The following is a 25,141-nucleotide window of genomic DNA, read 5'->3' as shown; positions in this document are numbered from 1 at the left end:
TATTATAATAATAATCTGATTTGATCTTACATCATCAATTATTTCGTGTCTTAATTATCATTCATCATTTTCAGACTGATTTCAAACATACAAGTGAAATATCTGCAGACTGAAGAACAAAGAATGCTGAATCCACCACAGACCTGGCACAAGCATATAAGCATGGCACAACCCCAGCCGCCCTGACACAAGCATAGTTAAACAGAGTCACTTCCCCTACCCCAGTTGACGTCATTTGCAAAATTAAGGGGAGGTCACCCAAGCCGACTCCTTTTCTTCCGTCCAGAGTAACTTCCCCTGACCCTGTTGACGCCATTTGCAAAATTAAGGGGAGGTCACCCTAACAGACTCCTTTTTTGCCAGAGTTATTTCCCTTACACTCGTTGACACATTTGCAAAATTAAGGGGAGGTCACCCTAGCAGACCCCTTATTTTCATATATATATATATATACATATAGTAACTGTGAGCACGACTTGGAACTCGAGGTGTATCCGGTAACAGTCAGCATGACTAGGAGTTGCATCAACGTATATGGTACATGTCTGCACAACTTGCATTTACAGAGGTTTCTACAGTATTTGTTAACCCGACTTGGAATTACATCAATGTATATGGTACATGTCTGCACGACTTGCATTTACAGAGGTCTATACCGTACTTGTCAGCATGACATTGTTGCACTTTGACATACTGTCATAATATTATGACCACTCCACACGTAGAAAAATGACAATCACATAGAATTGTGACCCCCTATAGAATAACGATCTCCTAACCCTAACCCATCTAAGGTATACTTACAACATAATTATCCCCCGCCGATAGACATCGGAGTAGAATATGGTAATGCACCCTTTTTGTGACCGCAACTCCTCATTCATTATTGGACGGAATTGATTCAAACTTTCAGGGATTACTACTACCGATGCCTAGTTGTGCAGGAAGAAAAAAATGGATTTGCTCCACCTGTTCGGGAGTTATGACCCTTTGTTACTTTTTTCTTATACATACCTGCTCACAGTTGGTCTCTGGTCATATGTTGACTCTGCTCACAGTTGGTCTCTGGTCATATGCTGTCTCTGCTCATAGTTGGTGTCTGATCATATGCTGTCTCAGCTCACAGTTGGTCTCTGGTCAAATGCTGTCTTTGCTCACAGTTGGACTCTAGTCATATGCTGTATCTGCTCAGAGTTGGTCTCTGGTCGTATGTTGTCTCTGCTCACAGTTGGTCTCTGGTCATATGCTGTCTTTTCTCACAGTTGGTCTCTGGTCATATGTTGCCACTCCTCAAAGTTGGTCTCTGGTGATATACTGTTTCTGCTCACAGTTGGTCTCTGGTCATATACTGTCTCTGCTCACAGTTGGTCTCTGGTCATATACTGTTTCTGCTCATATTTGGTCTCTGGTCATATGTTGCCTCTCCTCAAAGTTGGTCTCTGGTCATATACTGCTTCTGCTTACAGTTGGTCTCTGGTCATATGCTGTCTCATCCCATAGTTGGTCTCTGGTCATATGCTGTCTCTGCTCATAGTTGGTCTCTGGACATATGCTGTCTCTGGTCATAGTTGGTCTCTAGTTATATGCTGTCTCTGGTCATAGTTGGTCTCTAGTCATATGCTGTCTCTGGTCATATGCCGTCTCTGCTTACAGCTGGTCTCTGGTCCTATACTGTCTCCGCTCATAGTTGGTCTCTGGTCATATGCTGTCTCTGGTCATATGAAGTCTCAGCTCACAGTTGGTCTCTGGTCATACGTTGACTCTGCTCATGGTTGGTCTCTGGTCATATATTGACTCTGCTCACAGTTGATCTCTGGTCATATGCTGTCTCTGCTCACAGTTAGTCTCTGTTATACGCTGTCTCTGCTCACAGTTGGTCTCTGGTCATATGTTGACTCTGCTCACAGTTGGTCTCTGATCATATGCTGTCTCTGCTCATAGTTGGTCTCTGGTCAATTGCTGTCTCTGGTCATATGCTGTTTCGGTCATATGCTGTCTCAGCTCACAGTTGGTCTCTGGTCATATACTGTCTATGTTCATAGTTGGTCTCTGGTCATATGCTGTCTCATTTTATAGTTGCTCTCTAGTCACATGCTGTCTCTGCTCACATTTGGTCTCTGGTCATTTACTGTTGTTTCTGCTTATAGTTGGTCTCTGGTCATATGTTGCCACTCCTCAAAGTTGGTCTCTGGTCATATACTGTTTCTGCTCACAGTTGGTCTCTGGTCATCGCTGTTTCATCTCATAGTTGGTCTCTGGTCATATACTGTTTCTCCTTACAATTGGTCTCTGGTCATTGATGTCACATCTCATGGTTGGTCTCTGGTCATATACTGTTTTGCTAACAGTTGGTCTCTGATCATATGCTGTCTCTACTCACAGTTGGTCTCTGGTCATATGCTGTCCCTGCTCACAGTTGGTCTCTGGTCATATGCTGTCTCTGCTCAAAGTTGGTCTCCAGTCATATGCTGTCTCTACTCACAGTTGGTCTCTGGTCATATGCTGACTCTGCTCACAGTTGTTTTCAAGTCATATGTTGTCTTTGCTCACAGTTGGTCTCTGGTCATATACTGTCTCTGCTCACAGTTGGTCTCAGTTCATATTCTGTCTCTGCTCACAGTTGGTCTCTGGTCATATGCTGTCTCTTCTCATAGTTGGTCACTAGTCATATGCTGTCTTAGCTCACATTTGGTTTATGTTCATATACTGTCTCTGGTCACAGTTGGTCTCTGGTCATATGTTGTCTCTTCTCACAGTTGGTCTCTGGTCATGTTCTGTCTTTTCTCACAGTTGGTCTCTGGACATATAATGTTTCTGCTCACAGTTGGTCTCTGGTCATATGCTGTCTCTTCTCATAGTTGGTCACTAGTTATATGCTGTCTCTGCTAACAGTTGGTCTCTGGTCATATACTGTTTCTGCGTATGGTTGGTCTCTGGTCATATGTTGCCGCTCCTAAAAGTTGGTCTCTGGTCATATACTGTTTCTTCTCACAGTTGGTCTCTGGTCATTGCTGTCTCATCTCTTAGTTGGTCTCTGATCATATACTGTTTCTGTTTATATTTGGTCTCAGGTCAGATGCTCACAGTTGGTCTCTTGTCATATGCAGAGACAGTATATGACCAGAGATCGCTGCTTTTGCTCACAGTTGGTCTCTTGTCATATGCTGTCTTTTCTCACAGTTGGTCTCTGGTCATATGCTGTCTCTGCTGACAGTTGGTCTCTGATCATATGCTGTCTCTGCTCATAGTTGGTCTCTGGTCATATGTATTCCCTGCTAACAGTCGGTCTCTGGTCATATGTTGACTCTGTTCACAGTTGGTCTCTGGTCATATGCTGTCTCTGCTCATAGTTGGTCTCTGGTCATATGCTGTCTCAGTTCACAGTTGGTCTCTGGTCATATGCTGTCTCAGCTCACAGTTAGGTTTGGTCATATTTTTTATCTCTGCTCGCATTTAGTCTCTGGTCAGATGTTGTTTCTGCTCACTGTTGGTCTCTGGTCATATGCTGTCTCTGCTCACAGTTGGTCTTATGTCATATGCTGTCTCTGCTCGCATTTGGTCTCTGGTCATATGCTGTCTCTTCTCATATTTGGTCTCTGGTCATATGCTGTCTCTTCTCATAGTTGGTCTCTGGTCATATGCTGTCCCATCTCATAGTTGGTCTCTGGTTATATGCTGTGTCTGCTTACATTTGGTCTCTGGTTATATGCTGTCTCTGCTCACTGTTGGTTTTGATCATATGCTGTCTCTTCTCATAGTTGGTCTCTGGTCATATTCTGTCTCTGCTCACATTTGGTTTATGTTCATATGCTGTTTCTGCTCATAGGTGGTCTCTGCTCACATGTTGTCTTTATCACCCTTTCACTGTATATTTAGTAAATCTTTCAAAAGAGATCAGGCTACAGCATATCGTGTTGGTGATGAACAGCATAGCTTGTAGGTTTTGTACAGCTTGCGTAGGTGGCGTACAGCATAGCTTGTGGGTGGGTACAGCATAGATTGTGTGTACAGCAGTGCTTATTGGCAGGGTGCAGCATAGCTTGTACGTTGGGTACAGCATAATGCGTACTACTAGGTGGCGTACAGTATAGCTTGTTGGTGGGGTACAGAAAATATTGTGTGTACAGCAGAGCTTACTGGTACGGTACAGCATAGCTTGTGGGTGGGGTACAGCATAGGTTGTTTGTACAGCAGAGCGTACTGGCGGAGTGAAGCATAAATGGGATACAGCATATTTGTTGGGTTTGGTGCAGCATATAGTGCGGGTGAATTTTTTTGACAACGTCGTACTATACATAAATGCATACGTTCAAAATGAGTTTGCAATTATTTCGGATTTTCACGCACATTTCCATTAAACATTAGCTTGTTACATGTAATTCCCTTGAAAAGCTGTATGATAAAGTGCAAGGATAGCGAAATGTAACATTGATCCCTTTCAGTTGGATTCCTCTGACTTTTTCGTTATAACCTTTATCCAAGATGTTGCGGTTGGTAAAAATATATATGCTTTTTATGTGTAGGTTTCTAAATAAAAATGATTAATCAAACCTAAATTTAGCACAGAGCCACTAAAAGAAAACCTGTCTTTAATCATTTTCCAATCCAATGAAATTTACAAAGAAGTCAACGATAAAAACAGAGGAAGGACCAATGCACTTCTTAGACATAATCAGGGGAAGTAACCCCATTATATTTACATGGAAAGCAGTTATCAGACAAGTATCAATTATTAATAAAGATATTTATATAAGGCAGGTTATTTACAAGGTTTACATAGCATAAAAGTGGCATGCATACTAGAAAAATCAGCAGAAACAACAACAACAACAACAAATATAAGCAATAGAAACACGACAGTGACTTGAATTGATATAGAGTATGTTAGTAATAGGTTAGGTGGGGGGTCAGTTTTTTATAGATAAAACCGGGGGCCATTATTCTTTGGAGGTCAGTTTACAACGTTATACCGGCATTGATTTGGAGATTTATACAGTACCTGTCGCCATAATTTAGAATTAAAGGAATGTATATGGTACCTGTCGGCATGACTTGGAATTAAAGGAATGTATACGGTACCTGTTGGCATGACTTGGAATTACACTTGAAACAAATAAGATAAAAGGAACACTTGTATCTTGTAAGCTCTTTATTTTGATCATTACATTAACAAGGACTAGTAATTTACAGTTATTCTTCTTGCACCAAAAAAGCACGAACACATACTCCGTGAACACATACTCATTTACAACCATGATTATTCAATCTAAGTTGCCCCAATTACCAAATTATATGAAAAGCAATAAACTAACATCAAGCAGTATGATTCTCCATTTCATACATGTACATATGCAACATAATACATAAACACTAACATAAAATGCTTCCAGCCTTAACAAAATTAAATAAAGCCATTGCAAGATGTGCAATAAACATTGTTCACAATATAAGTTATAGCTGGAGCTATCACTGAAGGTGATTAACACCCCAAAAAACTTCTTTTGTACTGGGAAACAGGATGGACCTTGTGATCTGTATCTTACAATCTACATGTCGTCTTGATGAGGTAAAAAGAAAATAATGCGAAGTTTTACGAAAATCTTTCTCCAGCAGTTTAGAAGATATGGAACAGACCTAAAATAAAGCTATTTGACATATGACCTACAAATGTGACACTGACTTAGTGACCTGGATCATGAGTGTGTCTCGTCATACTATGATAAAGAACATTTAATTATTTGAAAATTCTGTAAATAGTTAAGGAGATAAGTCTCTGGACAAATGGAGTAATGGACAAGTGTGACTCCAACAGAGCCTCCCTATGAGAAATAATAGCCTGAAAAAGTTTGTAAGCATTTGCAGGGACTAAACTTCAGATCGTACAACTAAGAAAAATAAAAAATTTAAGATGCGACATTTCTTATGAAGACTTTGAAACTTAGTTACTTACAAATAACATGTTATGGAATGACATGAGAATTAGTTGTTTTTTTTTTTAATTTTTCCATTCATAATTGAAATGTATTTGTTACAGGGTAACGAAGGCAAACTGCCTTAATTATAAAAAGTTATACAAAACTGTTGTTTATAGTGTACAGGTCGAGATGGTAGAAAAGTTTTTATTGCCAAGGCAACCTGCATTCAATTCCCAACTCAGACAAAGAAACTGTAAGCTAGCCTGTGACACTTTAGGCACGGGCAAGCACCTGCATGGGTAGTACAACAACATTCTGTATCCCAGACGGTAGGCTCCGATCCACACCACAGCCAAGGTTTCAAACACAAAGCTGTTCGGGGCAAATGGTTCAAAGTCAGCTACCTAAACCACTAGTCTACTTTGTTAACATAGTACTATCCTTATCAACTCACCATACAACCCAAACCCGCTCCAAAAAAAGAAAAAATATCTTTAACCTTTAGCCTGCTGGCAGCAAGTGATTCTGCCTTTGCGACCAGTGTAGATCTTGATCAGCCTGCACATCTGTGCAGTCTGATCAAGATCGGCACTGTTCGCTGCTTAGTCAGTATCTATTTGATAAGCATCCCTTTTAACAGTCAATGGTACTGTCCAGATTGAAAAATGGACAAGTTCATTATAGAAATTTAGCAGGGTAAGGGTTAAAGAAATGAGATATAGGTGGCATCATTAATTTAAAAATATCACAGGAACATAATTTTGATCCCTGATTAAATACCTAGTACGTAAGTTTCAGAGAAAAGACATGTATATCCAAAAAAAAATTAAATTTTGACTAGAATGGCTTATCATCAATCAGAAATTCAAGGAGTTCATTTCTACCTGTTAAGAAACATACGTGGACAATGTCCCATTTAAAAAATTTAATTCTTCTGATCTAGATTACAGGAAATTGGTTCTGGTAAATAAAAAATCAACTGAAGCAAATATGCTTGATTTAAGAAATTGAACAACAATAGTGAAAATGTATATCTGAGACCACATAAGTCCCTGTCATTTACAACACACATGAAAATACCTGTATTACACTTACATCATACATTTACAGAATAAAAAAATGTCTAAATGAAAATACAGTGTGTTTAATTAACAATAGATATTTCTGTTACATTACAATCTATTTCTTGGACACTTTCTCAATTAATATGTTAAACTAAACTTGCACATTTTGTCATTTTGTCATTTATTTAGCAGAATAAATATGCTTTAATATGGTGATGTAGAGCAGCAGTATTGTCAAAATTTATGCTGAAAGTGCCAGCTTTGGCCAGGCTTTGGCTGAGATTGTTAGACTTTCAGGGTGGCAGTGCAACTGTTGAAAGCAATTATCTCTCAGACGAGACTGATGACATTATTTAACATTATACTTTGAACAATCTATGCATATTTTCATTAAAACATGGCAATATTGATGTCAGGTTGACATAATATTTGGCATCATTGGGTCTGTTTAGAGTAATGTAAATAAGGCTGTTAATTGACAGATGTCAGACTTATTCAATCCACATACAGTCAAACCTGTGTTAAAGACCACCTCTGAACAGAGACCACCTGGCTCTAAAGACCACATGTTTTGTTACCCGTTTTAACATTTACAGTGTTTTTTAACCTGTGGATAAAGACCATCTTCCAATAAAGACCACGTTTTGGCTCTCCCAAGGGCGGTCTTTATAGACAGGTTTGACTGTATATTTGTGAGAATTAATACATTCAATAGTCATTTATCTAATGCAGTCAAAAACGATTGCTTGCATTCTTTGTAAAGTGTATTTTGGATGTGATACTGGGTGTATATACTTTAGTCCACTACCAACCTCCCTAATATTCCTGCTGACTGTTCATAGATCAGTTCAATTTGACATAGGGACATTACTAAGGACACATAGGACTGTTGCTTTTGGTCCAAGATGGACTTGATAGCCAGCATGTGAAAATGACAATTCAGTTTTCAACCACTTGTCAATTAATTAAGTCTAAACAAATTCTCTTGTCAATTAATTAAAATAAACATACCAAATATAATGTGCAGGAAAACATGGAAAATGGCGATCATTAGTTTTCTAGCTCTTGTCAATTAATTAAGTCTAAACAGACGAAATATAATGTGCAGGAAAATGGCAATCGTTAGTTTTCTACCTCTTGCCAATTATCTAGGTCTAAACAGACCTAATATAATGTGCTGGAAAATGGCAATAATTAGTTTTCTACCTCTTGTCAATTAAGTCTAAGCAGACAAAATATAATGAGCAGGAAAATGGCAATTATTAGTTTTCTACCTCTTGCCAATTGTCTAAGTCTAAACAGACCAAATATAATGTGCAGGAAAATGGCAATTATTAGTTTTCTACTCCTTGCCAATTATTTAAGTCTAAACAGATCCAATATGATGCAACAAGCACATCTGGTTACTATTACACATACTTGATACAAAGAGAAGATCACTGTCTTTACTTCTTGGATAACATTGAAAAGCAGGGGTTTCATAATGGGCTGGTGGGCTGGTTGGGGTGTGGGGGGCGGGGGGGGGTGAAGAGAGAATATTGCAAAGGATTATAATTCAATAAATTTTGCTAAAACAATAAATTGTACTTATGCATTTAAAGGTGATCAGTGCATACACTATTTTTTCTTCAAAATATTCTTCTATCCACAACCAGCATAATTTATTTTTCTAGTAAAATAACTGTTACATCACAGAACTTCATTTAAAGACAGAAATGAAAAAGCACTTTTCCCAATAAGTTTTTAACAATTTGTCTTTCATTATGGAGATTTTACGCCAATGATTGATCAACATCTCACTTTTTATGCAATTAACCTTAGATAATCTTTTTTTTTTTAAATCTCAAACCTTTAAACAAGTTCATCTAAGTTGATGCCAGTTGAGAAATCAAATAAAGAAAGGTTTCCATTGTGACATACAAAGATTAAGTGCTACGAATTCAAACAAATCTACAATACAGCTGAATCGGGTTGAACTCCTTAAAATGCTATATTTGCTGTGCTGGACTTGATTCTATTATATATAACTATACATATAATGAAATAAACTTGCAGTCGTTTAAACATTTTTCAGTCTATTCTCACTGACATATTTCCCTATCTATCTCTTTAAAATGGTTATCCAAATTTCCTCACTGGGATGTGTTACAAATCCATGGACTTGTTCAATTATCTGACCTTCAACCATCTTGACCTTGAACTTTCTCAGTAAGGTCACCAAAGCTACTGTTGCTCCAGCATAGGCGTATCTCTGTCCCGGACAAACACGTTTTCCAGCAAAGCCAAATGGTGAAAATGCCAGATGTGGCCGCTCCCTGGCATGTTCATGTGTGAATCTGTCCGGATCAAATCTAAAACAAAAAGTAGCTCATTAAATAAAACTTCTGCATAACTAGATTTATATGGATTTCCAATTTGACGAAATGAAGAAGTTTGCTTCTTGACATACACCACTTTAAACAGAAATTGTTTTAATAAAGAGGCCAAAATGGGTTCCAAGTCGCTAATCTGTAGTGAACTTTGACATTTTTACTTTGATTCTAACCAAGTTTGGTGAACATCCATTCAGCAGTTCATTAAAAGTAATAACAAGAGCACTGCAACGTGCAGCATATACGCCCCCAAGGTATGAGCTTTGACCCCTAAATGTGGCATTGACCTTGTAGCTCGCCATCCAGAGCATGCGCTCTGCACATCGTCTTGATTTAGTGAACATTTGTGTCAAGTTTCTTCAAAATCCTTCAAGGGGATCAAGATTTACAGAGCGGACACGAAACACTCTTTTGACCTTTGACTCCTAAGTGTGACATTGATCTTAAAACAAGACATCCAGAACAAACATTTGTGTCAAGTTTCTTTTAAATTCTTTAAGGGGTTTAAGAGTTACAGAGCAGACACGAAATTGCTAACTGTTGGACAGACGGACACTGGGGGTATAACATTATACGTATAAAAAGCTTTTTCCATTTTTTACTTGACAGTCCCAAATGCGTAACCATCAGAGCAAACTTGCGAGAAGTCCAACCAAGGGTTCTTCCAATCCAAGTTTGGTCCATCAAGTTCAACTGGAAGCAGTTGTAAAAGATATTTCAGTTCTAGCAGCTATTATCTTCAGTCAAGTGGAAATATGTAAAAAGAACTGAGACAGGTCCACATTTTTAGCTACCACTGCCTCTAATAAGAAGCACCATCTAAACAAAATAGAGAGAGTTCCAAGCAAAAATGCTGTGAAACAGGTTTATTGAAGATTATTATTATCAGAAGATTGACGCTATTTGAATGATTTTCTATCTTTAATGCTGACAGGCCCTAAAACTGTTCAATATGAACCATTTATAGAAACCTGAAAAAATACCACAGGCTAAGTGATCCATCAAGTGGCTAATGAGAAGAAATCTTTTAAAGTGTTTTCCTACAATTTTTAGCTTTGGCAGCCTCTAAAACAGGCTAAACAAAACCTTTGAACAAATCTTAGGGAGGTCCATGCCATCAAGTGGTCCCTAAGAAGAAATTGTTTCAATGTTTTTCTTTTTTAGCTCTGGCTGCCCCTTAACGGGACCAAGCAAAAACAACTTAACAATATGAAAGTGGAGAATTCTGACAGGAGGTTTCAGAGAAGAATGTTGAAGCTATTTTTTTTCCCCTGGATAACATATGCTGGACCTTCCACCTTTAGTAATAGCTCACCCTGACAAAGTTCAGGTGAGTTAAAGGGTAAAATAAGATGTAATTCTAGTTATCTTTTAACGATTACACCAAAATCATTGGCTTAAATAACATCAATTTTTTCATGAATTTTAAAAATTCATAAACATATTTAATTCAGTATTTTTAATAACGACTTTCATATAGTATGAATGTGTTTTGATAAAGCTCATTCTTTTAAGATTAACATCCAATTTCCAAAATTAGTTTAAAAGTTTTATGCTGCATCAAATCAAGAAAAGCTGGAAATCATTCAAAACATTTAAGTCTGAAGAGGTAAATTGTTAACAAATTAAAACACATTTTGCTCAAATACATGAATTTGGAATTTTTCAAATACATTGTAGTCGAGCTTCTGATGCAGCCTTCTGTTGGAATCCATGCCAGGAAAGTTTCATGAAGCAAGTTTCATGAAAAAAAATCTTGTACTTTTAAAGCTATTGCAGGATTGCATTGTTTCATAAAAATAATCTTGTACTTTTAAAGTTATCGCAGTATCACATGCTGTATGAGTGGGAGTAGACAGACAGATGGACTGACTGGCTGACAGATGGGAGCCACACTATATGTCCCCTTTTGTGAATCACTTGTAGGTGAGCAAGTGTTCAAAGTTTCAAAGCCATATATCAAACAGTTTAGACAAAATATGGAATGGTATGCGAAACTTAACTAATTTCTATGTCGAACAAGAGCACCGCCTTGTAGGTGCAGACGATCATCTGATTTGTTTTGTCTCTGTATTTACACTGTGCTACCCGTGTGTTTTTATGATATTTTCTAAGTCCAAAAGGGGCCATACTTCTTGCAAAAAGCAGGATGGAGTTATATTTCTTGCTGTACAGAGTCTGCTATTGATGGTGAACCAATGGTGCAAGTTTTAAAGCAATAGCTGTAATAGTTTAGGAGAAAAACTGACCTAAACACATAACTTAACCAAGAAATCTGATTTTTTAAGTCCAAAAGGGGCCATAATTCTTGCAAAAAGCAATGTAGAGATACGATACTTGCTGTGCAGTCAGCTTTTAGTGGCAAATAACTGCTCCATGTTTTAAAGCAATAGCTTTGACCATTAAGGAGAAAAGCTGACCTAAATGCAAAACTTAACCAAGAAATCTAATATTTTCTAAGTCCATAAGGGACCATAATTCTTGCAAAAAGCAGGATGGAGTTATATTTTTTGCTGTACAGAGTCAACTATTGATGGTAAACAAGTGTTGTAAGTTTTAAAGGAATAACTTTGATAGTTTAGGAGAAAAGCTGACCTAAACATAAAACTTAACCAGGCAACGCCAACGCTGACACCGATCAAGTGATGACAATACATGTAACTCATCTTTTTTTTTCTTCAAAAATCAGATGAGCTAAAAAGGCCGTAACTAAACTAAAGCCCTTGTCCTAGTTATGAAGTCATGCCTACATATGTAGACTATGATGGTAAAGAACTGGTCAAAGTTGGTATGAAAAATTTAACTGATTTCCAAATCCAAAAGGGGCCATGATTCAGCCAAAATCGTTGACAGAGTTAAGAACTCTTGCCTACAGATGGAGATCATGACGATAAACGTGTTCAAAGTTTCAAAGCCGCATGTCAAATAGTTTTGACAAAACGTGGACTGGTACAAAAACTGAACCAATTTCCAAGTCCAAAAATGGCCATAATTCAACCAAAATCATTGACAGAGTTATGTACTCTTGCCTACAGATGAAAATCATGATGTTAAACAAGTGTTCAAAGTTTCAAAGCCACACGTCAAATAGTTTTGACAAAACATTAACTTGTACGAAAATTGTACCAATTTCCAAGTCCAAAAAGGGCCATAATTCAGCCTAAATAGTTGACAGTGTTATGTACTCTTGCCTATAGATAGAGACTTTTATAACAAACAAGTGATAAAAGTTTCAAAGCCATATGTCAAACAGTTTACATAAAATATGAACTAGAAGGTGTTTTGTCACAAAAACATATGTTTCCCCCCATGTATACCTTTAGCTCTGGCGGCCATTTTGTGCAGCGAAGCGGAACGTGTCAGCGATATGCACAACTAGGCTTGGTACTGATCACTCCTGTGAAGTTTCCTTGAAATCCGGCCAACAGTTTGACCTGTGAAAGCCGGACAAGATTGTTTTATTTTTAGCTCTGGTGACCATTTTGTGCAGCGAAGCAAAACGTGCCAGTGATATGCATAACTAGGCTTGGTACTGATCACTCCTGTGAAGTTTCCTTGAAAACCGGCCAACAGTTTGACCTGTGACAGCCGGACAAGATTTTTCTATTTTAAGCACTTGCGGGCATTTTGTGCAACGAAATGGAACATGCCAGCGAAATGCACAACTAGGCTTGGTACTGATCACTCCTGTGAAGTTTCGTCGAAATCTGGCCAGCAGTTTGACCTATGGAAGCCGGACAAGCTTAATGCGGACAGACGGAGGGACGGACAGACAGACGGCAAAGTCAGAAACAATATGTCTCCCCCGCCTACGGGGAGACATAACTAGTACGAAAAACTTAACCAAGATTTTAAAGTTAAAAAGGGCCATAATTTAGCCAAAATCCTTGATGGAGTTATGTACTCTTGCCTAAAACTTGACATGGTGATGGTACACAAGTGTTGTAAGTTCAAAGCTTTATCTCAAAAGATTTTGTCAAAATGTGGACTGGTACGAAAAACTTAACCAAGGTGTGGCGCCGACGCAAATGCCGACACCGTGATGCGTAGGATAGCTCTACTTATTCTTCAAATAGTCGAGCTAAAAACAACTTACTTATCTGGCTGGGCAAATACTGTCTCATCCTTAGCAGCCACACCAAGAGCATGTATCACAGGAGTCTGAAATATGTATGATAAGTTCTAACGAAGTATGGATCACAGGGGTCTGAAATATGTTTGGTGTATTACAACACTGCATGAATCATGATTCTAAAAAAAGTGTGATTAATTACAACAAAGCATAAATTATAAAGTTCTGAAATATGTTTGCTGAATTATAACAAAGTTTGAATCAATTTGTTGGGAATAATAGGGGTCTGAAATAAATTTGAGAAATTATAACAGTGGTGAAAGTATGAATCACAGAGTTTTGAAATTTGTTTGATGAATTATTACAAACTATAAATCATAGTGGTCTGAAATAGGTTTTGTGAATTACAACTAATAAAGATTTAAGGTATCCGAGGACAATCAGAAGTATACAGTACTGTGAAATCATTTATATTCATGGGAGATTAATGTTCATAGTTCAATCAATGCACAAAATTATATCCTAACAAAAAAGTAAACTTCCTATTTGTTTTATTTTCAAAACTTGATATCCATTCATTCAAATCCCCATGAAAAAGCAGTTTTGGTCAAAACCATGAACTTTCATGCCCATAAATTTAAATGATTTTAAGGTATTCCAAATGTCAAAGGATGATTTTATCCGCAAATGTGACAGCACAGCAAGTTATCCATACTGATTTATTACCCACACATTAATTCTAACATAAATGTAATGCTGGTAATTCGGCTGTGACTTGTTTGTTGGTCTTACATAATTTTCACTTCAAATGCTTCAATTTATCTAAACATTTTAAGTTCATTTGAAAATAGTTCGACACACTACGTCATAATGTTATCAAGTTTTTTCTAAAAGCTACAAAATACATTGGCACAATAAACTGTGAACAAACTTTCAATCTCAACACAGATTAGGAGAAGTTTGACAAAAAATAGAGAGATTCATATTTTATACCTGTACATACAGAACTTTATTTACATATTGTGATAAGCGTCTGGCAAGTTAATGTTCACTACATAATTTATTTATACAAGTAAAATCAAAATTTGCAGTCGTCTGAAACTGTGTATACTTACCACTTGTCGTAACTGGTCTGAATTTACCTTAATATACAGGAGTATATTACTGAGCTATTGGCTTGATATGATTTACTGAAACAGTTATTTGATTTATACATTACCGGAGGTACATGTACTAAATTATAAACTGTAGTGCTGTTTTTACTGATACATCTGTCTTTTAACGATTATTTTTCTGGTGTGTGTTTTTTTATACAGTCAAACTGCTTACATTTTTTGGTATTCTGTGTCCGCCCAGTTCTGAGTCAACGTCCTGGAACCTTGCTGCCATAGGGGCAATCACTGCACACCTCAGAGTCTCATCTATAACATGTCTCAAATACCTAAAATTGAATTTAAGACTTTTATATGTTCAGTGTCAAAATTAAGTTTGGAAAAGACGTAAATATTGTCACTGAAAAAAAAACAAGGACTTTTTTTTAGTGGGGTGGGAGGTGGGGGCATCTTCTTTCATTAACATTTCACTGCATAATGTCATTTTAAGTCATGTTTTTGACTACAACTAACAAGTATTTTTCCCCCTCCAGAATTGTATAATCAAAGTACTTGAAATAATTGCAGCATAGTGAGTTGCTTCATTTTTATATTGATTTAGCAAGATTCTTTGCACATTGTATAAAACTAGAAGATGCTTTTGTAAAAATGCTCATGTCTCCCCCAATGCAAAGTCGTATAGGCAAGAAGTCAATAGGGGTTAGGAGCGAAAGTCAAAGAGACACTGATGGTTGGCTGCAATAAGGATCATCTACTTGTCATGTCCAGTCAACATTCTTGGCCTAGTGGTTCTCAAGCCACTTTTCAGACTCCTGTGACCTTGACCTTTGATCAAGTGACCCCAAAATAAATAGGGGTCATCTACTCTGCATGTTCAATCATCCTATGAAGTTTCAATATTCTGGGTCAAGTGGTTCTCAAATTATTGATCGGAAATTGTTTCCCATGTTCGGACTCCTGTGACCTTGACCTTTAACAGAGTGACCCAAAATCGATAGGGGTCATCTACTCTGCATGTTCAATCATCCTATGAAGTTTCAACATTCTGGATCAAGAGGTTCTTAAGTTATTGATCGGAAATGGTTATCAGTGTTCAGGCCCCTGTGACCTTGACCTTTAACGGAGTGACCCCAAAAACAATAGGGGTCATTTACTTTGCATGACCAATCATCCTATGAAGTTTCAACATTCTGAGTCGTGTGGTTCTCAAGTTACTGGCCGGAAATGGTTTTCCATGTTCAGGCCCCTGTGACGTTGACCTTTAAAGAGTGACCCCAAAATTAATTGGGGGTCATCTACTCTGCATGACCAATCATCCTATGAAGTTTCAACATTCTGGGTCAAGTGGTTCTCAAGTTACTGACCGGAAATGGTTTTCAATGGTCAGGCCTCTGTGACCTTGACCTTTAACAAAGTGACCCCAAAATCGATAAGGGTCATCTACTTTGCATTTACAATCATCCTATGAAGTTTCAAAATTCTGGGTCAAGTGGTACTCAAGTTATTGATCGGAAATGGTTTTCAATGTTCAGGCCCCTGTGACCTTGACCTTTAACGGGTGACCCCAAAATCAATAGGGGTCATTCACTCTACATGACCAATCATCCTATGAAGTTTCAACATTCTGGGTCGTGTGGTTCTCAAGTTACTGGCTGGAAATGGTTTTCCGTGTTCAGGCCCCTGTGACCTTGACCTTTAAAGAGTGACCCCAAAATTACTCTGCATTACCAATCATCCTATTCAAGTCAAGTGGTTCTCTAGTTATTGATCGGAAATAGTTTTCAATGTTCAGGCCCCTGTGACCTTGACCTTACACCCCAAATACTATAGGGGTCGTCTACTCCAGCAGCCCTACAACCCTATGAAGTTTGAAGATTCTAGATCAAATGGTTCTCTAGTTATTGATCGGAAATGAAGTGTGACGTACGGACGGATGGACGGACAGGGCAAAAACAATATGTCTCCCCGAGACGGGGGGAGACATAATAATTTGAGAATATTATTTCAGGAAAATACAACAGTTAGATGTAAACAAAACATAATTTTTATGTATTAATTCATTTAATGGTAAAAGTAATGGCTTAAATGCTAAAGTTGGAGGCACCATATCAAATCCCCTTTTAAAACAGCAATCTCTCTTTGGGAAGTCTGAAATTCCCCTCAACTCTCTGAAAGTATGTATGTTTTGTCAATTTTTCAGACTGATCTCAAAAATTAACCAATGACATGCTGGGGTTTTGAGACTGACCATGAAAATCAACCAGTTAGATGCTTAAGATACTACACAGTACTTATTCATAGAAAGAAATAGTGACTGTGACCTTCAACCTTTATGTGTGACCTTGACCTTGAACCTAGTGACCTAGATTGTGCATGTAATCTTGATGAGGCTAACAAGTGATGCCAGTTTTATGAAAATCCTTTTAGAAATTAAGAAGATATATAGCAGACAAAAATCTGAGCTATTTCGTATTTAACCTCTAAGTGTGACCTTGACCTTTGACCTGGTAGCATGAGATATGCACACTGCATGTCATCTGGATGAGGTCAAAAATTTATGCTCATTTTAGGAAATTCATAATAGGGATTTAGATCATATGGAGTGGACATGATTTTAGCTACTTAATATTTGACCTCTACCTCTGACTTTGACCCTGGATCATGTAAACCTCCGTGTAATATTGATCAGGTAATTGACTGATGCTACTTTAATGAAAATCTTACAAAGATATTAAAAGATAGAGCAGACACGAAGTAAAGTAATTTGACCTTTGATCTTATGTGCGATCTTAACTATATACCAAGTTAGACTGGATGTGTTCTCTGCATATTACCTTGATTAGATAAATATTTCACGCTAGTTTTATGAAAATCTTCCCACTGGTTTAAACGTATGGAGCTAAAATGAACAGAAGCTATTTGGCCACCAAGTGTGAACTTGGACCTGGTGACCAGGTGTGTGTGTCCTAGTACCATTGGTGGTGCTCTCATCATACTGATGAGGTAAATATTTAATCGATGATAGTTTCATCAATATCTTCAGAATGGATTAGAAGATATGTAGAAGACACAAAGTTAAACTACAGTCAAACTTGTGCTAGCGACCACTTGTGAATAGCGACCACCTGTCAACAACGACCGGTCTCTGGTCCCCCCCCCACCCCGTAGAAAAATGCTCATAAAAAGACTGTGAATAGCGACCACCTGGTGACCGCGACCAGCGACCGGCCTAATTCATTCACAAGGGTCATATTTGCCCCCCAATAACGACCAAGCTGGACCGTTACGGCATGAAAATATTTGAAATCCGCCGAATTTTCACGACTTTCGCATTATAGCAAACATAATAATTACTGCTTGATTGAAAATTTGCAAGTTTGCACTGGCCGAATTAATACACAGAACATAAAGAAAGCAAGAAGCTGTAAAAATACTTTTTATCAGCATGATAATGGCTAACTCAGAAGTGACCCTTCCCCCCGAATAAAGACCACCTGTGAACAAAGACCACTTTTGCTTGTTCCGAGGATTGGTCTTTGTTCACAGATTTGACTGTATTTGACTTTTGACCTTCAAGTGTGACCTTGACATTGTTCCTAGTACATGTAATTGGTTGTGTGTTATGCATGTCGTCTAAATGAGTTTAACAGATAATGCAAGTTTTATATAAATCTTCCCAATCTAGCTCCCATATACTTTGTATCAGGGGTGTAATAAGCAAGAACATAACAAGGCCTCGAGACAAAGTGAGTTCATCAGAAGACCACCCATTTCAATTTTCGCGTTTAAAAATTCATGTATACTTACTCCAAATCTCCAATACTTGCGTGATCAACCTCATCATCTCCAAGAACTTTCTTGATCTCATCAACAACCTTGTCCTGACAATCAGGATGAGTAGCAAGGAAGTAAATTGCCCAGGACAACACTGAAACAAATTAGTTACAAGTTTTAACCCTTACCCTGCTAAATTTCTATAATGAACTTGTCCGTCTTTCAATTGAACATTACCATTAACTGTTAAAATGGGCGCTTACTAAAAGGATACTGAATGAATGGCGAACAGTGCAAATCATGATCAGCCTACACAGGTCGCAAAGGCAGAATCAATCGTGTCCAGCATGATAAGGTTAAACCACTACAAAATTACTGCTGCTAAGCAATAAAAGTCTCCTATGGGAAGTTTGGACAATTATGATAAAATCTGTATAACTTTTTGTTGCCATAGCCACTGTAACTTAATACTCTCCATTTGACTTCTATATATTTATCAGTTTTTGTGAGAAATTGCTTGTAGTTCTAAAGTTATTGCATTTTTGGGGGGTTGACTGACGGCAGGACATACAGACAAACTTACGTGTATACAGAGTGACAAAATAAAATGTTGTCCATATTTTCCTAATTAATTTCTACCTATGTACTAGATTTCATGAACAAGAGCTGTCTATTGAATGAAAATAAAAGTTGAAAAAGGGGCATAATTTTTATACAAGAGGGCCAAGATCGCCCTAGGTCGCTCACCTGTGTAACACACCATAACAGTGTAAACATGTTTTACCTAGTGATTACATGGAGACAAATATTCTCACCAATTTTCAGTAAGATTGGACCAAAAAACGTGGCATATTGAGTGTATTTAACAAGCATTTTCTTTGATTTGACCTAGTGACCTATTTTTTTACCCCACATGACTTAGATACGAACTTGTCCAAGACTTCATGATAACAAACACTCTGACCAAAATTTATGAAGATAGAATCAGAAATGTGCCCCCTAGGGTGTAAACAAGCTTATTCTTAGATTTGACCTGGTGACCTAGCTTTTGACCCAACATGACCCAGATAAAGATTCGTAAGATATTTCATTGAAAACAGGACTTAGTTTCTGGAGTTACACAATTGATATTGTTGAAATGCCCCGCTTTAATTTCCATTACTTCTCGGATTAGTAATGACCCGATAAGATATACAGTCCTAAACAGTCGTCCCTGTAGCCCAGTGGTAGTGATTGGCGCAATCAGATCTGAAAGAACACGGATCGGGTCGCGGACGGAGCAAAAGTGGGTTTTTTTCCAAATCGGAAAGAAAAAGTTTTCTCTCTGTGAAAAATAAAATCATTGCAAGGTAAATTAAGATTTTTTCGCGTGTTATCAAAGTAAATAGTTGCAATATAACTATTGCAAAATTTACTTGATATCGTGTCGTTTTAACGGGTTGCGCGAAACACATATACATTTTCCGTAATACTTTACAGACGTCACATACATATACAGTATTTCACAACACAGAAAACAAACAGGAAAGTGAATTAAATGAAATCTTAAACATATTGGAAACACGTACATGTATATAGTGAATACGTATTATATCAAATGGTTCATATGCATAGAAGAAGTATATGTGAATTGAAATATGAAACGAATACAGTGAAAGACCGAAATTGAAAATTTGAATTAGTATATTGAATGAAACAAGAAAGTACTTGTAAAGAAACTACGGAACACAAGAAGAAACATCAGTATATAGGAAGAAAACGAAAGTCATGAAATATTTTGCAGTGTGAATAAAATACTGAAAACATACATAAATACTGAAAATATACATAAATTCTGTAAAGTTGTAAAAGCACGGCGTACAGAAAGAGACACGCACCGCACACGGAGTAACTAAAAGGCATAAACATTGTTTTACATTGACCGGAGTGGAGGAATTGACAGGATATACACATTGAGAATTTGATTATTATTTATTTGAAATAAAGTAGGAATGAACGGCCACGAAATATCGAGCACATGTGAAGTGACTTTGAAATTGAAAGTTAAGTAAGAGACTGTGAAAACATTACACATACTTAATAATGGCATCGAGTCTGTCTGAAAGAGAATTAAGAAGGATCGACAGAGAAAGGCGAAAGGAAGAAGATAGAGTGCAAATGGAGAAAGATAAAAGACATCAGAAAAGGGAAGAGGAACATAAACGTTTAATGGATGAAAGAGAAAGTTAAATGATAGAATTGCAAAAGCAGAGAGAAAATTGTTAGATAAAAGGCGTAAATATAAGGAGAAACGTCAGCTAATGTTAGATATGGATAAGAAAAGAAAGGAAAGAGAATAGTTAGAAAAAGAAATGAAAGATGTATCATTAAATAAAAGTATGGTGTATGAAGATGACTACAGTGATACGGGTGAAGAGTATAATAAACACGTTGTGCATGCAATAGTACATACGGAAAACGTTAGTGATGAAGATGTAAATGGGAAAAGTAATGAAAGAGATAATAATACGGATAAAACAGATGCAAATAAAGATGAAGAGAAGTATAGTGAAAGATACACGGAAAATAAAGTAGAAAGTCACAGAGAATATGCGCATAACGAAGACATATATAATGAAAGTGAAAAATCAGACAGTGATAGTATTGAAGACATAGAAATAATTCCAGAAAGACATAGTGTTTATAGAAATACAGAAAGCTTACAAAGTTGGAGGATGAAAGAGGCATATAGTTAAGATGATAGTGCTGATACTGAAGAGTCAGACGATGATTATAAAACTGTTGATCAAACAGATGATAAAGATTATGTTCCAAATACTGAAGATAGCAGTACGGAAATAGAAGACAATGTTGATAACGATAAACAATTAGAGGAAGAAATGAAATGGTTAGATGAAAAATGGCAAAAGTATGAAAATGAAAACATTCAGTGGGAAACTGACATAAAACAAATACAGAGTGAGGACAGGATTTGTAGTGACACTACGAGAAATAGACCAAATAGAAATAGGTCTGAAGAAAAGAGGAAGAAAGGAAAGATCAAAAGTGATAAATGTGAAAATGACAATGAACGTAGTGACGAAGAACGTAAACTAATAGAGAAAATAAAACAGTTAAAAATAAGAGAAAAGAAAGTGAATGATGTTATAGAAAAGAATAGATTACTGAAAAAGAAACAAGCTGAGGAAATAGAAAAAGAAATCAACGTAAAAAGAAATTAAAAGACAAAGAGAAATAAAACAAGTGAAAGAAGAACAAACAAGAAAACTAAAGGAAGAAGAAAGAAAGTTAAAGAGGCGAATTAAAGCGAAAGAAACGGCTTTATTATCAAATGAAGAAAGTGATGAAAAAGTGATAGTCAGGACGAAGTAAGCGAAAGAAAATCAGCTAAAAGTTATAAACCAGAAAGTTGGAAAGGAAAATTACACAAACCTAATATTCCATCCTTAACAGAGACAACCTTCGAGGAATGGAAAATCGAAGTAGAAATTATTCTAAAGTCAGGGTTATATGAAGAACATATATTGAGGCAAACAGTTAGAAATTCACTTTGTGGACAAACACGGAAAATACTATTGACAATGAGTTCAGATGCTACAACAAGAGAAATCATAGATAAGTTAGATAGTATTTTTGGCAACGTCAGATCAGGAGAATCAGTCTTGTCAGAATTTTATGTCACGACAGAAACGAAGTGAAACCATTTCAGAATGGGCATTCAGATTAGAAGGAATTTTACAAAGAGCGATAGCAAAGGGTCATGTTAAAGAAGACCAGAAAGATGAAATGTTGAAAGTGAGATTCCGGAGGCATTTATACAGCAATGACTTGAAAAATGCGACAAGATTGTGCTTTGAAACCGCGAAGTCATTTGAAGAGTTAAGAAGGAAAGTCAGAATAGAGGAAAATGAAATGTCAACAGCAAGAGAAACAGAACAGAAATAGAATCCACAGATAAAGTAACAGTCAAACAGCATATAGAAGAAGATGACCAATCTACAATAATGAAAATGATTTTGGAACGAATGAAAAGTCTAGAAGAGCAACTTCAAGAAAAGGATAAAGAAGGTACTGACAAACCTGAAAGAGAAGAAGATAGGTATTTTGACAGACAACCAAGGATGAGTCGATATGATGACAGAGGTCGAGAAAGAGATAGATATGACAGGTATGATCGACGGAATAGAAGAAATTACATAGACAGATATAGAGATTATGAGTGCAGAAATCGAGGACATGAAAGAGACTACTCAAATAGTTTGACAGATATGATAGAAACAGAGAAGAAACTGATAGATACGGAAGGAGGTTTTATGACAGAGAAAGGAAAGTTAGCGACAAAAAAGATAGATTTAGAGACAAAAGTGAACGGTATGGAAGAAGAGACTTCACAGAGGGAAATCATCGAAGAGAAGAACGATACGGTTTCGACAGAGAAAGAAGATATAGTGACCGCATAGATACTTGATTTAAAGACAGAAAAGAGCGTGATGCAGATCGAGATTGGTATAGGAAGAGTGAAGATAGAGACAATGATACGACAGAGAATAGAACAGAAATGAAAAAAGAGGAGAATGACAGAAACAGTACACCAAAACAAGACGACAAACAACCATTAAAACAACAACAGCAACAGAAACCAGATACGACGAACAAAGCAAACTTCTCCAAGAATTTAAACCGGTAGATGTCTCTGTCAAGGGGCAGATGAGAGACAATGTATTTAATGGAAGCCCAAAAAACCTTTATAACAGAATTGTAGGAAGCAACAATACCGGTGACGTTATAATAGAATACAAGAAAACTAATGTATTATTGATACTGGTTCAATGGTAACAACAGTGAACTTAGATTTTTACAATAACCTACAACCGAAACCCACCTTTACATTCCTTAAATGATTTTGATTTACACATCAGTACTGCTAATGGTCAAATGGTTCCATACCTTGGTTACATCGAAGCCAGAATTTCAGTGCCATTCCTACAGCAAAAGTTTTTCGACTAACCTATTTTGGTATTGCCAAACATGGACACCAATGCTAATATTCCGGTAATCATTGGAACCAACTTTATTCGTTTGGGTCCTTCAGAATCGTCAGATGAAAACATTCCGGAGGAATGGAATCTAGCTTTCCAAAGTCTTACACGTGATTCACTTGGTATTGTAAAGTCAACACAGAGAATCAACCTTAAACCTTTCGAAACAAGGACAGTAAATGGTTTTGTTAGAAAATCTGCTTCAGTTGAAAGTGCAGTTACAGAACCATGTGAAGATCAACACTGTTCAAGTCGAGTTAATGTCTGTCCAAGGGTTGTTTCACTTAACAAGGCTGGTAATTATGCGAGAGTTCCTGTGAGAATTTTAAATCTTTCAGCAAAAGCGATTTCTTTACCACCAAAATCAAATTTATGTCAACTTCAAGAAGTAAAAGTGTTAAGACAAGCACCGATATTGGAAAAAGGACAGATACACAAAAACGCGACAATAAACAAGCAGAATGTAGACGACAATGAACCAACAGAACAAACGCAAGAAACAACTTTCAAAATAAACAACACAACCTAACAGAAGATCAAAAGAATGAAGTTAACAAAGTATTCACTAAATGGGAGCACATATTTTCTAAAGGACCTACATTTTAGGAACTACAGATTTACTTGAACATGAAATATACCTTAGTGATAATACGCCATTCAAAGAACCATACAGAAATATTCCTCCTGGACTTATTCAAGAAGTTAAAGAGCATCTCAAAGAAATAATGGACTGTGGTGCAATAAGGGAATCCAACAGCCCCTTCTCTTCAAATGTTGTTACAGTAAGAAAGAAAGACGGATCAATAAGATTCTGTATAGACTTTAGAAAATTAAATAATCGTACGGTTAGAGATGCCTATGGAATACCTAGAATCGAGAACACACTTCATCTTTTGTCTGGATCCAAATACTTTTCTAATTTAGATCTGAAGTCAGGCTACTGGCAGGTCCCTGTAAAAGAAGAACAAAAGAAGTTCACAGCTTTCCAAGCAGGACCGTTAGGATTTTATGAGTGCAATAAGATGCCTTTTGGTCTAACGAACGCACCAGCCACGTTCCAAAGGTTAATGGAAAAATGCATGGGAGACCTGAACCTTCGAAATTGTCTTATCTACCTCGACGACATCATCATATTCTCAGCAACGTTTGAAGAACATCTTCAGCGACTAGATGCCGTCTTTTCAAAACTAAGTGAATACAATCTGAAACTGAAACCATCTAAATGTGAATTCTACAGTCCAAAATCACTTACCTTGGTCATGTCGTTTTCGAAGAAAGTATCCAAGCTGACCCTGAGAAAATACTCGCAGTTAAATTGTGGCCAACACCAAAGACTACTAAACAAGTAAGACAATTCTTGGGTTTCACATGTTACTACAGGTGCTTTATCAAGGGGTATGCTTCGATTGTGAGACCCTTGAATGATCTTCTAATTGGTCATTCTACCAAGAAAAGCCAGAAAAGCTCAAAGGAGAAAGTACCATTCACTTGGGCTCCAGATCAACAACAGACATTTGATAACATCATCGACAAACTAACTCATCCACCAGTTCTTGCATACGCCAACTATCAATTACCTTTTATGTTCACACTGATGCATCAACGACTGGACTGGGAGCCATACTTTATCAGCGGCAAGGTGGAATTGATAGAGTCATTGCATACGCTAGTCTTAGCCTTAAAGCAGCTGAAAGAAACTACCCAGCGCATAAACTTGAATTCCTTGCACTTAAATGGGCAGTGACTGAAAAATTCAATGACTACCTATATGGCAACAAATTTGTAGTCCTAAC

The 25,141-nt window shown here is 37.1% G+C and overlaps 2 protein-coding genes across 2 annotated transcripts in view; one reads left to right on the top strand and one right to left on the bottom strand.

The window, feature by feature from the left end:
- LOC123532840 (26S proteasome non-ATPase regulatory subunit 11-like) overlaps positions 1–25,141 on the top strand; it is a 286,840-nt gene that overhangs the window by 64,999 nt on the left and 196,700 nt on the right. The gene's annotated exons all lie outside the window — the stretch shown is intronic.
- Positions 5,139–25,141, bottom strand: part of LOC123530958 (cytochrome P450 20A1-like) — a 64,558-nt gene continuing 44,555 nt past the window's right edge. Inside the window, exons 8-11 of the mRNA XM_053517380.1 lie at positions 18,343–18,463; positions 14,753–14,864; positions 13,448–13,512; positions 5,139–9,330 (exon numbers count right to left, since the gene is read on the bottom strand). Coding sequence (XP_053373355.1) covers positions 9,081–9,330; positions 13,448–13,512; positions 14,753–14,864; positions 18,343–18,463 — 548 coding nt within the window. The 3' untranslated portion in view covers positions 5,139–9,080. The remainder of the gene's footprint in view (positions 9,331–13,447; positions 13,513–14,752; positions 14,865–18,342; positions 18,464–25,141) is intronic.

This window comes from Mercenaria mercenaria, chromosome 11 (genome assembly GCF_021730395.1).
Source record: "Mercenaria mercenaria strain notata chromosome 11, MADL_Memer_1, whole genome shotgun sequence".
In the NCBI taxonomy this organism is placed as follows: Eukaryota; Metazoa; Mollusca; class Bivalvia; order Venerida; family Veneridae; genus Mercenaria; species Mercenaria mercenaria.
Note: the sequence above shows the minus strand (reverse complement) of the source record. Positions and strands in the feature narration are given on the sequence as shown.